At 40.4% G+C, this 15,791-nt stretch overlaps 1 protein-coding gene across 3 annotated transcripts in view; it reads right to left on the bottom strand.

The window, feature by feature from the left end:
* ITPR3 (inositol 1,4,5-trisphosphate receptor type 3) overlaps positions 1 to 15,791 on the bottom strand; it is a 117,685-nt gene that overhangs the window by 55,015 nt on the left and 46,879 nt on the right. For all 3 annotated transcript variants that reach the window (XM_051996406.1, XM_051996407.1, XM_051996408.1), the window contains exons 8-16: positions 9,415 to 9,561; positions 8,739 to 8,834; positions 7,744 to 7,794; positions 7,337 to 7,479; positions 6,551 to 6,650; positions 6,273 to 6,433; positions 3,444 to 3,585; positions 2,033 to 2,194; positions 1,060 to 1,232 (exon numbers count right to left, since the gene is read on the bottom strand). In XM_051996406.1, coding sequence (XP_051852366.1) covers positions 1,060 to 1,232; positions 2,033 to 2,194; positions 3,444 to 3,585; positions 6,273 to 6,433; positions 6,551 to 6,650; positions 7,337 to 7,479; positions 7,744 to 7,794; positions 8,739 to 8,834; positions 9,415 to 9,561 — 1,175 coding nt within the window. The remainder of the gene's footprint in view (positions 1 to 1,059; positions 1,233 to 2,032; positions 2,195 to 3,443; positions 3,586 to 6,272; positions 6,434 to 6,550; positions 6,651 to 7,336; positions 7,480 to 7,743; positions 7,795 to 8,738; positions 8,835 to 9,414; positions 9,562 to 15,791) is intronic.

The following is a 15,791-nucleotide window of genomic DNA, read 5'->3' as shown; positions in this document are numbered from 1 at the left end:
TAATAAATGTTTCATTGATTGAGTGACTCTAGAGAGAGTCAGAAGAGTCCTCAAAAGTCATGGAGTCTGACTCCTACCCCAATCAAGATCTTATCTACAATACTCCCAACAAGTAGTCTTTAGTTCTGTTTTTAAAAACTTCTACCTACAGCCAAATTATTCACTCATAGCAGACTATTCCACACTTTGATCACTCTAATCAGGCGTGAGATGTGGTACTCTTGGGTTGTCATATAATCTCCCCCACAACTTGCTGCCCAACTGGTGCACTGGATTTGACTCAAGAATCACTTTAGCAATGACCTCACCAATTCTTCAAATAATTTTAGTGAAATCACCAACAAAAAAGGAAGAGACAAATGAGTGGGAGAAGTGAAGTTCTGAGAATGAGTAGAGAGTCACACGATTGTAGTCATGGCTTAACAGGAAAACAGAAGTCAAATGGGGGAAGAAGAAAATTGAAGGAAGGAGTAAATAATAGATACAAAAAGTAAGAGATGAATGAGTACAAGGAGAAATTATATTGAAGGTGATTGGTGGTGAGAAGGATAGTAAGTGAGTGATGAATTAGAAGTAAAATGATAAGATGAAGAGGTGATCAGAGAGGAGAAGTGAATGGAAGGTAGAGGGATGAATTAGAAGCTAATGAAGGATAAAAGGGATGAAATGAAGGCAAATGGAGAATAGAGAGGGGAGGAGAGAGGATAGGGGAATTAAAGATAGAATGAAGAGATAGATATGAAATGCAGAAGAAACAGATAAGTTGAGAATTAACAGAAGATAAGGGGAAAAAAGAAGAGTGAGTAAAGAATGAATGGGGAGTAAATAGGAGATGGAAGATGAATAGGACAAAGTTAACTTAGGTGTGAGTGGAAAATAGAAAATGAAAAGGGAAAGAGTAGGGAAAGAAGGATAAGCAGAGCTGAGGAGAAGGAAAGAGAGTAAGTTAAGAATGAATGAAGAAATAAAAGAGATGAGACAAAGTAAATGGAAAAGTAGAGGGAGAATATTAGAAGTACAAGCGAGGGACATACGGCAGAAAAAGAGTAGTTCCCTAACCTGGGCTCCCTATTCTTGCGCACGAGGCTCACAAACGTTTCCACTTCTGTCTTAGTAATGTGCTTCTCCAAGAGTTTCCGGTTGTTGTGCAACAAGGCAGTGATGGTGTCCTCAGCAAGGATGTCATAGCCAATCTGAGACTGCATCATCCCAAACTGCTTGGCTATATGCTCCTAGAAAGGATGGAGTTGGAGATAGATTTAAAAGAGTTTAACACTAGGTACCTAGGTTCTGCCCCACAATTCTCCCTTCTCCCTAAGCCTTCAAGGGCAGATGGGTGGGAAGGGGAAAGAAGAGAGAGCAAAAACTAAACAGGACTTAATCTATGGAGAAAAGACTGGCCTTGAAAGCCAAACATTAGAGTTTGAACTTTACTAGGGAGGCAAAAGAAAGAACTAGAATGATAGTGGAAAGAACATTGGCTCCAGAGTCAGAGAGAGTCAGGGTCCAAATCCTACTTCTGACAATTACTACCTTTGTGACCTTGTTGAGGTCCCTTCCAACTCTTTTACATCTATAATCCCATACGATTTTTGAAAAAGGATGATAGGATCAGAGGTGCACAAGAGGAAGATTATCCCAGCAGTTCATGAAAGCTGGATACAAGAGGGAAGAAGGTAGAAAATCTGAAAGAAGCAACAGGTTAGACAAGCAGCAATAAATACCTAAACTAGGGTGGGACCAATGGTGATAGAGGGGAGATGAGAGATGAAGGAACTAAGGTAAGGTTAATTAGACTTGGGATATGAGGTGAGAGGAAGGAGAAGGACTGAAAATAAATTTGGGAGATCCAGTGAAATGAAGTCCTAATGACAAAATCTGTTTAGAAGGAAAGATTATAAGTTCAGCCAAGGAGCCAGCAAGCTTTCCTGATGGCCCAAAGTGTTCTGATCCCTCCTGGCCATTACCAGGGAGCACTGGATCCAGAGATGGGACTGGTGAAACAGCGTTAAAGTGGAAAGAGCAAGCCCACCTGGTTCTTGCGGTAGTCCTCCTGGGAATGCCTCAGGACACGGTAGCAAAGGCGAAACATGTGTTGGTAGGGAGCGTTCTTCTGGTCAGATAACTCCTCCAGCCTCACCAGTGGACCTTCCCCACCTTTATCCCGAAATGGAGCCTTCAAGATTCCAAAGATCTAGGGGATCAGACAACGGGAAGAGAGAAAAAAAAAATGAAGCCTAATCTATTTTTTTTATTCTGAACTTAATCAACACCATTAAGGGATTTCCAGATACATAGTAAACATGAAAAAGAGGACTGTATATGATCTCTATTATGTACAACTTGACTCTTTTTAAACACAGAATAGATTTAAGTTGTAGTTTTCAAAACTGACCTGATTATATTTCTTTCTGGACTTGTCTTCTCTGCCTTAAAAAAAGTGCCTTAATGATCCTTTTTTCCCTTTCTTATTGCCCACACTCTGTTCCCCTTCACCCTCCCCTCCCATCCAGCACCATCAGACAGATTGGTAGGGAGTGAGAAAGAGAGAGGGGGAAGAAGGAAGGGAAGAAGGGAGGGAGGAAAAAGAAAAGCCCTGGTGACAAATATGCATAGTCAGAGAAAGCAAATTCCTACTTGGCCATATCTGAAAAATATATATCTTATTCTGTAGCCTAAATCTATCATCTCTCTTTCATGAGGAAGCATGATTTTTAGTTGGTCACTGCACTGATCAGTAGTTCTCAACTAATTCCAAGGTTTAACCAGACTCTTTCCCTTGCTCCAAAGCCTGATACATTGGAAAGAGCAAGGACTATAGAATCAGAAAACTTAGATTCAAGCCTTTCCCTCGATTCTTATTACCTCTGTAACTCTGAACAATGGAGTCTCAATTTCCTCATCTGTAAATTGAGTCAGTCAGACTTGATGCACTCTAAGGTTCCAATCCTAACATTGCCTACTATTACTTCTAAGTCTAACCTTAATTGTATTCCTCACCTTACTCATAATTCTAACCCTTCAACACAATGCTCATTTTAACATCAATCTTAAATTCTCTACTTAAATCTTAACTCTCACAATGGAAAACCACTAGGGTTTTAGACGCAGTGGCTCTAGTTTCAGATCAGCTCCTGATTTGATCAGGAATCATATTCTCAGTTCCCTCATGTGTAAAATAAAGGGATTGAACTAGATGTCTTCTGAGATTCTTTCCAGCTTTACATCTATAATCCCATGACTCTAGAATTATTCACTCTTTCCAGAGGAGAAGGGCATTTGGAGGAGAAATAGTTCATTCTGGGTTGATTTACAACTGAAATGTGATATTCTATTCCAGACCTGGATTCAAGGTTGGGGATTACATCCTGTAGGGAAATTTGGGGTCGAGAAGGAGAAGACTCACAAAGAGGCTAAATACAAATACAAACACAGATACACACCTGTTTGAGTATGTTCTGCTCCCGCATCAGTTTCTGCCGTTCTCGGTTGGGCTTGGTCACCATGATATCTAAAACACTCTGCCCATTGTTGGGAACATCACTGACAAAGAAGACCAGATCCTCCAGCAACTGGATGACAAATCTAGGAGCAGGTTAAAAGTGCTTAAGAAATACCTGGTGCCTTTCCCCATCTGAATCAATCTATTAGCATGGAGCTCATGATCTGTCCACAGCAGCAAAATAAATCTCTATGGGGACAATTCCTGCTGGAAAATATCCAGCAACACAACAGAAGTAGGTTTAAATTCTTAATTCTAGCATTCAAGGCTCTCCCCAGTTTGAGCCCAATCTACCTTTCCTGCTCTAGCTCCTAAACTACACCAAGTAGTTCCCTACACAAAACTTCCTGCACAAATAAATGGGTTTTCTCATTCTATACATGACTTTCCTCTACACCTCTCTTTGTGGTATCCTCCCTCCCTAAAACAACCTTCCTCTCATTTTGTAAGTAAATAATTCTAGTCATTTTTAAGAATACAATCCAAGTGTCCCTTCAAATCAATTATTAAGCACCTTCTATGTTCATATTGAATAGCTACATGGCACCACAGTGCATAGAGTTTTAGGTCTGGAGTCAGGAAAACATCTTTGTGAGTTCAAATCTGGCCTCAGATCCTTTCTGTGTGACCCTGAACAAGTCACTTCATTCTGTCTGCCTCAGTTTTCTCATCTGTAAAATGATCTGGAGAAAGAAATGACAAACCATGCCAGTATCTTCACCAAGAAAACCCCAAATGGCGTCATGAAGAATTGGCCACAACTGAATGACAACAAAATGTTCACATTAAACAGAAGTGAGAGTTAGGAACTTGCCCTATGATTTCACTGGCTAGAGAACTCCAGGATATCAACAAGTATGCTAACTTTCTACCAATGCAGACTGGTGTCTTCTCTACCACTTATAGCCTTACATTTGCTTAGAATTCAAAGAGGTTGCCCTCTAAGCACATAACCAGCATTTTTAGAGGCTGCAGTAGAACTCAGGTCTTTCTGACTCAGAAGCCAGATCTTTATCTATTATGTTTTACTGCCCCTCATGAATCAAAAAAAGATCTCCAAATGAAGGTGGTATTTGGATGAGATTGCCTCTAACTTCTTCAGTCTAGTGATCCTGTACCCTAAGTACAGTACTTTGCATACTATACAATGCTAGGAAAGTGTGAATTACTAATGTTATTTTCAAGACTGGGCGTGAGACCCAGGGGCTCAAAGGATGCTAGACTGTAGTCCTAGAGACCAGTTAGGAAGCTATAGTGTAATCCCAGCAAGAAGGAAAGTGGAAGAATTTGGAATTCAATTTTTTTAAATGAATATTAAAATAGTGTTTATACTTGGAATTGAAAAATAAATAAAATATTTTTTAAAAAGAAGAAGAATTGGGGCAGCTAGATGGATAGTGCAGTGGATAGAGCATCAGTCCTGAAGTCAGGAAGACCTGAGTTCAAATCTGACCTCAGATACTTAACACTTCCTAGCTGTGTGACCCTGGGCAAGTCACTTAGTCCCAATTGCTGAAGAAAAAAGAAGGAAGAAGAAGAAAGAAGGAAGAAGGAAGGAAGAAAGAAGAAGGAAGAAGGAGGAAGAAGAAGAAGAATCCAGGCAAGAGATAATGAACCCTAAAGTATTGGTTGTGGCAGTGGAAAGGAAGAGAAAGATGCAAAGAAACTGATAATACTTTGCAAGGGATAAAGGGGAATAGGAGCCAGCCAGTTCTAGGATATCACCAGCCCAAGGTACTCTTGTCTAAGGAAACTACTTCTATCAGTGAAGTTTGGGCACTTTCTCTGCAGTTTATCATCTTAGTAGTCTAGTATGGAGAAGTCAAGTGACTTACTCAAGGTCACACAGTATGTATTAGGCAGGTCTTGAAGCCAAGTTTCCTGGCTTCATGATTTCTCTCCTCTACTACCATCTAAGTAAGACAGCTAAGTGATGCAGTGGATAAAACACTGAGTCTGAAGGAAAGAAAAGGAAGAAAAAAATCCCTGTTTGCTTTAATTTCCCTGATCTATAAATTGAGTTGGAGAAGGAAATGGCAAACCACTCCACTATCTTTGTCAAGAAAAGATTCAGACAAAATTCAATTTCTAAACAACAACCACGTAAGTGGTAATAATTCATAAATCTATAATTCTTACAACAGAGGCAGATGATTGGATATGGGAGGTTAAGGAAGAAGTTAGAATCAAAGATGATTCTAGGGTAAAGGTGTGGTGGTAAATTTTTAACAAGTGGCCTTCAAAAACAACCCCAGACTTTTAAGATTAATCTGCATTAATTTTCCTAAATATAGAAAATCAGCAAAACAATAAATCAACTTACAGCATATGCTTTTTTCTGAAGTGTAAATGCTTACACTGAATATTTAACAATTGGCTCCCTTAAGCAAGTAAGAACTGGTTCAGCAATTTCCTGCTCAAGGGGAATCCCTGATTATCCCTGCTACACTTATATTCAACTTAAATGTGCCTCTGTGCAACTCACCCAACCCCATATTTCCCTGTTCTGCCCTTTAAAGACAAGCAGAACAAATCTAATTATTTACCTTATATGGAGCTGGCCTTAAAATACTTGAAAACAGTTATCGTGTCCCTCGAAGAGTTTTCTCTTTCTCAGACTAAATATTCCCATCTCTTAAATAAATTAAGAGATCCTTAACTTCATAAACTCCATTAATCCATTAAGGATGATTTTAGGGACAAAGACATTGAACTCACTGACTAATTAAGAAGTCAATCAGTTGATAACCCACATGCCCAAGGGGGCTACCTGCGGTCATTCTGGCTGATGAAACCCTCATTGAGCTTCTCCACAGCACTGGCCAACATAGAACTGGCATCATTGGCAAAGTCAAGGTCTCGGATCTCAGAGACGGGCACAGAGACGATGGCAAAGGCTTCTTTGTCTTCCTTGGTGGGGCAGGTGCCCAGCTGCAACAACCTGGGGTTAGCCTAATCCCATAACTTCCTCTCAACAGCCATTCTCATTTTCTCTATCTTTTTCCCTTCTTCCCTCCCTCTCCTCTGTCCTGAGGGGCTGGAAGATACCATGAGTCGGATGGGCCGCTCTTCCTCAATGTCGATGGGGACGTTTGTGCTCTGGATCCAAGTATTGGTACAGAGATGGCGCAGGCGGACATAGGAGTTTCTGCCACAGAGAGGTTGGGATCATACAAAGGTCATGAGTCATAGAGAAATCAGTGGTCACCTAATGGTCAGAGGACACCTGGGAACTGGGCAGAGGCTCATGGGGTGAGGGGAGATGCAAAGTGGCAAAGAAGTGGTAGACCGTGATATAATCTCCCTCTTGTCCAGCAATTTTTAATTTTCCAGAAAGCCCTGTGAACAGTGAGGTATCATAGGTATTATAATCCTGTCTCCCAGAGAAGCAAACAGGTTTGGAGAATGGAAATGACCTGTCCAAGGTGACACAACTACTTGGTGAAGAGGTAATACTAGAACCCACTCTCAGGTCTAAACAAATGCCACATATAACAGACCAGGTAGAAGACACAGGGTAAGGGATGTTCCCGCATCTACGGAGAAGCACCATTATCCATAGATACCTTCTTTGCCCTCTTTCTCTAGTGTACAGTGCTGAACTTGAAGTCAAAGACTTCAATGTAAATTGCCCCGATACAGGGCATTGAGGGCATACTAGCTGCACAGCCTTGAGCAAGTCACTTGGGCTCTGGGCCCCAATTTCCTCATCAGTAAGATAATGGCTTCAGACTTGACTCCAAGGTCCAACCTAAATCTATAATCTTATGATGATGCTGGGATCCTCCTCTCGGGCCAGGATTGAGAGGGACAGAGTGAGAGAGGAAAGCAAACCTGGGCACAAAAGAGTCAGTCTTCTGTAGTGTGGTGGGATCAAGCTCAAAGAGGGAAGCGATATCATTCCCATGAGGCACAGCCACAAGTCGGTATTTGATATTCTCGCCAGCATTTCTTCGACCAGTTCTTCCCTGGGATGCCTAAGGGAAATAGGAGCTCCTGAGACCTCCACCCTTCCCGGCTCCCTCAGCATTAGCTTCTGAGCCTTTTTAGCCTCCTCTTGTACCCACTACTTCAGGGAACCTAGAGCTTCCTTCTAGCTTCTGTCTGTGTAACCCAAACCCCTGTCTGTGGAAGCCCTTCACACTTACACTCCAATCACCTGACAAACATTTATTAAGCACCTACTATCAACACAAAACTAAACATAAGAAGATGGTCCCTCCCCTCCAACAGCCACTTACAGTTCCTGCAGCTTTTGGTTCTCCTGAATCACCCTTGTAGCTGGGGTTTTCCTAGAAAAGGAAGAAAGGATATTAACTGGGCTGCTCCATCAAGCTCAGTGAAATAATAGCTAGTATTTATCTAGCATTTTCAGGTTTGCAAAGTACTTTCATATATATTTTCACTTAATCCTCACAACCGTGGGAGATGAATGCTAGTATTATCCCCATTTTATAGATGAGGAAATTGAAACTGAAAGTGGTTAAGCAACTTGCCCAATTTATAAGCTGGTAAGTGTCTCAAGCGGATTTAGAAATCAGGTCTCTCTTCTGATTCTAAGTCCAATACTCTATGTACTGTACTACTTCCAGTTAGGCCTACAAAGGACTTTTTTAAAGCACCAAATCAAGCCCAAGTCACCCTGGAATAGAAGATGAGAAAATATCTACAGGTTCCCCAGGGATAAGGTAGGTGTTTCCTCATTCTCACATATTTTAAGCCATAGCTGTCAGCCTAAACACTAACTTCCTACTTCCAAAAGAAATCAGAGATTTAGGAGATCATCTAATCTAAACCCCAATTTTGCAGATGAGAATACTGTGACCTAAAGAGGGAAATGGACCTGCCCATGTTCACACAAGTAATAAGATTGCTCCCCCAACTTCCTCCCAATCCTCACCTCTACACACTACACCCTAACAAGGCAGAGCAGTAAGAGAGAACCCTAGATCTATAGAAATCTCCCAGGTTTTTCCCCGCACATTCCTTCATAACACATACAGGTATACACATATATTTAAAATGCACATATACAGATATATTAGCATATGCACACAATTCTAAGTTGTGCATATGCATGTGTGTATCACTTATGTACATATGCCAGAATACTTAAATACACATATAAAGTCATGCATATATTCAAATCTATGTGTTCACAAATGTTTTCACATGTTTATCCAAACATACATGTAAAGACACACAACCTCAACTCATCCCAGTCTCCTGTCCTCACCTCTGCTGCCAGATAATTGCCCGTGGCTAGGTGTTTGAAGCGATACAAGCCATTCCAGTGGCCAGCCCCTCCACGACAGGGGTCATGATGCACAACCTAAGAGAGAATCAGAGAAACTGAAAGATGTCAAGGTGTGCTCAGATCCAAGGGGAATGGGAAAATATGAACCTAAGCCCAAGAAGAGCAAGTTACAAGTGAAGACTGGAACAGGCAGAAGAGGGTGACCTCAAAGAATATAGACACTCCACTCCTATCCCTGGGGCTCCTGGAAGAGCTAGACCTAGTGATATGGAAGATATTAGCTTTTTTCCCATGGGATTATAGAAGAAATGGAAATATTTGGAGTCAGGGACCTAGAGTTTGAGAAATGAGAGGGGTTGCAGATTAGAGTGGGAGATGGGGTTCAAAGTGCTGATAAGGGAGATAAGGGCTAGAGAAAACTTTATGGAGAGGGAGTAATGATTCAAGAACTGGAGCTAGAAAAGATTAAGAGTCTTGGTCTGGCCTCAGGAATTAGAGGTTCAAGATAGAACTGGGGCTCTTGGGTTAAAACAACAATAACTGGGATTGACATGTTTTACATTAAAGGAAGTTTACACAGACAATATGGGGGTCAAATTAGTGAGTATGAATGACAGGAACTGGGCTCTGAGGAACTGCATCCTCAGGGTCTCACCTCCACTTCCCAAAGTGCATTGGAGCTGGTGGCTGAAGTGGCAGACTGGCGCAGGGTGGTACGGAGAAACACCTGTAGCTTGCCCTTGTACTCATCACATGTTAGAAACTTCTCCTGTTCAGCATGGAACAAACGCACTACATCTCCCTGCAAATAAGAAGGGGGAAAGAAGAAAAGCTCAAAGTGGAGTTGAGGGTTATTTTATGGGATAGACCCAAAGGGTTCCAACCATGAAGCCTTCTTGCTGCAAGTGAATTCCCTGATGAAAAGGCTGTGGCTTCTATAATTTAGTTCGTGGTCTGGGAATTTTTTCTCCTATGCTTTATAGAATCACAGAATAATAGAATCAGAAAATAACCTCAGAGACTATCTCATCCAAAAAAAACACCTACTATAGACCTACTAAACAAGTGGTCCCCAAGCCTCTATTGGAAAATCATTAAGGAGGTAGACTAACCAACTCTTTTTTTTTGGGGGGGGGGGAGGGGGGGGCAGCATACAAGGCAATTGGGGTTAAGTGACTTGCCCAGGATCATACAGCTAGTAAGTGTTAAGTGTCTAAGGGCAGATTTGAACTCAGGTCCTCCTAACTCTAGGACCACTGTCAATCCACTGTGCCATCTAGCTGTTTCTATCCTTCAACACTTTAGACAGTCTCTTCCACTTGGGGGAAGTTCTACCTATGAGGAAGCTTTTCCCAACACCAAACTTAATGTGGCCTCTTCACAATTTTCATCCATTGCTCCCTTTCTGCCTTCTGGAAACCAATGTATTCCCTCTTTCACACATCAGCCCTTCAAAGATTTGAAAGCAGCTATTGTGCTCCTTCTGAATCTTTTCTTCTTCTGGTTAAACACATCCCTAGTTCCTTCCACTCATCTTCATATGTCAAAGTATCAAGGCCCTAAAATATCCTTGTTGTCTTCCTCTGGGCATTCTTCAGTCTATTAATTTTCTGAAACCATAGGGAGCAGAAATGAACACAATGAGCTTTTTCAAAACAAGACCCATTCACCAGAAGGAGGGAGGAAGAGAGGGAGGAAGGGAGGGAGGAAGGGAGAGAGGAAGGGAGGGAGGGAGGAAGAAAGAGAGGAAGGGAGGGAGGGAGGAAAAGAGGAAGGGAGGAAGGGAGGAAAACAAGAAGGCAGGAAGGAAGGAAGGGAGGGAGGAAGGAAGGGAGGAAGGAAGGGAGGGAGGAAGGGAGGAAGAGAGGAAGGGAAGGAGGGAGGGAGGAAGGGAGGGAGGAAGGGAGGAAGTGAGGGAGGGAAGGAGGAAGGGAGAGAGAGAGGGAGGGAAGGAGGAAGGAAGGAAGGGAGGAAGACAAGAAGGCAGGAAGGAAGGAAGGAAGGGAGGAGGAAGGAAGGAAGGAAGGAAGGAAGGAAGGAAGGGAGGGAGGGAGGGAGGGATAAAAAAAACTGCACCACCACAGCATGAGAAAATCTATGGGGCATAAACTTCTCAGCTCAGTATTTGAAGCCTTCCATGCTTTGATCCTAACCCACCTCCCTATATTTATTCTGTCTCCCATGTTTTAAATTTTGCTATTATCTTTGACCAACTGACAGATCTTTCTCCCTCATCCCTCCCATCAAATCAGTTGTTAATTCTATTGAATTTACCTCTGCATTCACATCTGTCCCCTCTCTTCTATTCCCACTGCTAGCATGATGGCCCTGGTCCTCATTGCTATCCCCTCCAACTAGAGGATTACAAGTTTTCTAGAGCTCTTCTCATTCCTATTCTTTTTCATTTCCAATATACTGTGATATATATAGTATAGTATAGAAAGAACAGATCTATCATTATTTAATAAAATAGTGATAAAACTGCTATGATCCTACCTGTATATTCTATTTTCTTCTGTGCATTTTAAAATTCAATGTCTTTCATGTTAATGCCAAACTAATCTTCCTAACAAACAGATCTGGTTAAGTCTCCTAGGAAGAAATCAAAACTACCAAGTCATAGGAGAAATGCTCTAAGCAAACAATAATTAAAGTAATGTAAGTTAAAACAACTCTGAGCCCTCTTCACACCTTTATCTTCCAACAAACTGAAGGACTTTCTGGCCTCTAAAGAGGTCCTATGCTCTTCCATCTCAGCACCTTTGTTCACACTTTTACCTGTGGCTGGAATGCTGTCCCACCCTCCCTCTGCCTGGCAAAAGCCAACTCAACTCCTCTTTCCAAGAAGCCTTTTCTGATATCCAATTCAGTAAACACTTATTAAGTACCTACTATGTGTCAAGCATCATGCCAGGGAATTAAGACACAAAGGCCCCACCTTCAACAAGCTTACTGCAAAATAAATACAAGGAAATTTGGTAGAGAAGGCTCTAGCAGCTGGCACTCAGGGAAGAGGTGGCATTTGAGCTGAGTTTTGAAGTAAACCACAAATTTTATGAGGAGCACTGAGAATTATACTTGGAGCATGAGAGATGTCTGTGCAAAAGTCCAAATATATGGACTAGAATAACATTTCTCCTCAGACTTCCACTAACAAGTGTCCAAAATATTTACAAACTTTTTTGAAATTGTAGTTTATCATCCACTTGTAACTGTAATTTACTGTTATAAAATACTGCCCATGTCTAAAACATACAACTTGTTTTAAGTTTGTGTATCTATGACTCTGCAACTTCAATATATTTTGTTTTATAACTTTCTAATGTACTTATGTGAATTGTTACAGTTATTTATAGAGTTCCACAAGGACTGTCTTATTTAAACCTTGTATCTTACCCGGGGGCTAGCATAATACTATGCATATAGTAGGCACTTAATACATATCTGTGTATAAAGTGATTTAATTATTTTGGAAGAGTAATCTGGAATTATGCTCAAAGAGTTAAAAAACTGTGTTTAACCTTTAACTCAACAATACTCCTAACAGATCTATTTTCTAAGGTGATCTGGAAGGGGGCAAATGAAAAGAACCTATATGTTCTAAAATATTTATTAGCATCTCTCTTATAGTGGAAAAGACCTGCCAATTGAAGAGATGCCAATCAATTGGAGAAGAGCTAAACAAGTTGCTAAACATGATTATGCTGTAAGAAATGATGATTTGGGGACCAGCTACTTGGTGCAGTGGATAAAGCACCAGCCCTGAAGTCAGGAGGAACCGAGTTCAAATCTGACCTTAGACACATAACACTTCCTAGCTATGTGACCCTTGGCAAGTCACTTGACCCCAATTGCCTCAACAAAAAATTTTTTTTAATAAATTATGATTTTAGGGAAACATAGAAAGATTAATCTCAAGAAAAATAATCCCATGAAATAATGAAGAACAAAATGAGTGGAATCAAGAAAATGTCACAGCAATAGCAATATTGCTCAAATAATAATTATGAATAAATTATTTTGATTATATTAATATTCAAATCAACTACAAAGGACTTATGAAGGAAGATGCTATCTACCTCCAGAGAAAGAAGTATAATAAATAGAAGTATGTATATTATGGTTGTTTGTGTGTGTGTGTGTGTGTGTGTGTGTGTGTGTGTGTGAAATGATAGCCTATAGTGTGGCATGCGGAGGGAGAAAGGGAAAAGTGTGTGCAGCAGAGAAGAAATAAGCACAGAAAAGCAGGGTAGTTTTGAAAATTATGTATAATATTGATTCATAGTTTCATATTGAATTATCTTTTTTGTGTTGTGCTGTGTACGTGGAAGTTTTTTTGGGGGGTGTGGGCTTTTTATATTTAAGCTTAACATCAATCAAAAATTTTAAAAATAAAAATAAATAAATGTCTGTTTAATGCTAATTCCCTTTATGCACCTTAGAATCCAGCCAAGCTGGACTAGTCACAATTTTCCAAATATACTGAACATTTTACATTCTCTTTGGTGCTGCCCTCAGTGTTTCCTCCACAGGGAGCACCTATCCCACATCCCTCTCTTTGCAGAAATCCTAACTATCATTCAAGACTCAGCTCAAATGGCATATTTCTTCCAAAGCCTTCCTTCCCAGGAGTGATCTCACTGTTGTCAAAATTCACACAGCATTATGTCTGTATTTCTCTTATAACACTAATCACTTTCTGCCAAATGTATTGTGAATGTTTCTGAGCATACTTTATTCCCAACAACAGATTGTCAGTTTCTTGAGAATAAAGGCCAGTTATTAGTCATTTGTGTATTCCTTACAGGGCCTATGTTTTTCTAGGCCTTTTTTGTCCAACAGGCTTTTGGTTACCTAACCATTCCCCTCCTACTGCTTGGGACCCCTTTTGTTCTACCCAGCCTTTTCCCTGGTCCCGTTTATTTCTGGAAATTTTTTATGGCAGAGAAACTTCTAGTCTCCCAGGTGATTGATCTTCTCTGCCTGGGACCTTATGGGAAATAAACCAGACTGGGCTAAGTAAAGAATCCTTTTCTTCCCAAGATCCTCTGACCCCAGAGCATGAAAAAGATGATGTCTTATGACAGAAGATCTGGATTACTGAGTTCTCCTCTTTCTTCCTATTGTCTGGAGACCATACTATCTGAAACTCCCAGGCAACAATATCACTGGTTATATTCCTTCTCAATCCTGTTCTGGAGTTCATATTCAGTCATTTCAGCTATGTCTGACTCTGTATGATCCCATTTGAAGTTTTCTTGGCAGGGATACTGGAGTGGTTTGCCATTTTCTTCTCTAGCCCATTTTCAGATGAGGAAACTGAGGCAAATAGGGTTAAGACTTGCCATGGGGCATACAACTAGTAAGTGGGAGGCCAGATTTGAACTCAGGAAGATTAGTCTTCCTTTCAGTAGGCCCAGCATTTCATGCACTGTATCCTCTAGCTGCCCCACTTAAAAAACATAGAGATTATAAATTTGGAGATAGAGGAGACCTCCACCAAGACAAGGAAGCTTCTTATATCCCAAAAAGATCTTAAAGGAGGGAAAGGACCTGCATGTGCAAGAATGTTTGTGGCAGCCCTCTTTGTAGTGTCCAGAAACTGGAAACTGAGTGAATGCCCATCAGTTGGAGAATGGCTGAACAAATTGTGGCATATGAATATTATGGAATATTATTGTTCCTGTAAGAAATGACCAACAGGATGATTTCAGAGAGGCCTGGAGAGACTAACAGGAATTGATGCTGAGTGAAATGAGCAGGACCAGGAGATCATTATATACTTCAACAACAATACTATATGAAGGTCAATTCTGACGGACGTGGCCCTCTTCAACAATGAGATGAACAAATCAGCTCCAACAGAGCAATAATGAACTGAATCAGCTACACCAAGCAAAAGAACTCTGGGAGATGAGTATGAACCACCACACAGAATTCCCAATCCCTCTATTTTTGTCCGCCTGCATAATTGTACACTATTTCAAAGCCTGATTCTTTTTGTGTAGCAAAATAACTGTATGGACATATATACATATATTGTATTTAACACATAACATTACATATTTACGTATAACATAACATATTTAACATGTATTAGTCTACCTGCCATCTAGGGGTGGGGGTGGGGGGAAAGGAGGGGAAAAGTTGGAACAAAAGATATTACACTTGCCAATGATGAAAAATTACCCATGCATATATCTTGTAAATAAAAAGCTATAACTTAAAAAAAAAAAAAAAAAAAGACAAGGAAGCCTCTGCAAAGCAGAAAGGTCAGAACCAAGAGGCTAACAGCAATGTGTACCCACCTGGGGTGGGAGAAGTGATGAAAGTGTGATTGTGATAGAATGTGCTAATTATTTACACTAGCTTGTTAAAATTTAGCTCATCAATCAGGCACCTTTTCTAGACTATCAAATAGATTTCACAAATGTTGTTTTATTCCTTTGGTTTAAATTCTCAGGTTACTTGGGTTTACTCTTGTAAAAGGTTTACACTTTAAGTCAATTCTCTTCATAGCTACCCTGAATCCTAAATTAGTGGTGTCATCCTGCTAAGAAAATCCCCCAAATTCCCCTGAATTAGGCTTTCTCGTTTCTTCTTGTTCTTTGAAATTTTTTTCCTAATGGCTGCTCCCAAAAGCCTCCATCAATTTAATTATTTAAACATTTTGCTAACTTATTTTGTTTTTACATCACAGTCAATTATAATTATGTCATGACTCCCAACAGAGTCTTCTTTTGGAACAAAGAAAAGCAATTAAGCAAAATCAACAGACCCAATAACTTTGTTTGGCAGTATATACACTATTATGTATCCATAGTCCTTTACCTCTCTACCAAAAGGAGAAAATTGGTTCCTCATCTCTTTTCAGGAGCCAAAATTGGGCATTACAATTACTAAGCATCTGGCTTCCTTTTTGTATTATTTTTTATTTATCTTTCAATCAATTCACTCTGCTGTATGAGATCATTTCTTTTTAAAGTTTCTTTTTTTTTCCTCCTTATTCATGACTACTCCCCTTCCTGAATA

This window comes from Antechinus flavipes, chromosome 4 (assembly GCF_016432865.1).
Source record: "Antechinus flavipes isolate AdamAnt ecotype Samford, QLD, Australia chromosome 4, AdamAnt_v2, whole genome shotgun sequence".
Taxonomy (NCBI): domain Eukaryota; kingdom Metazoa; phylum Chordata; class Mammalia; order Dasyuromorphia; family Dasyuridae; genus Antechinus; species Antechinus flavipes.
The sequence above is the reverse complement of the archived record's forward strand: the minus strand, read 5'-3'. Positions and strand labels throughout refer to the sequence as shown.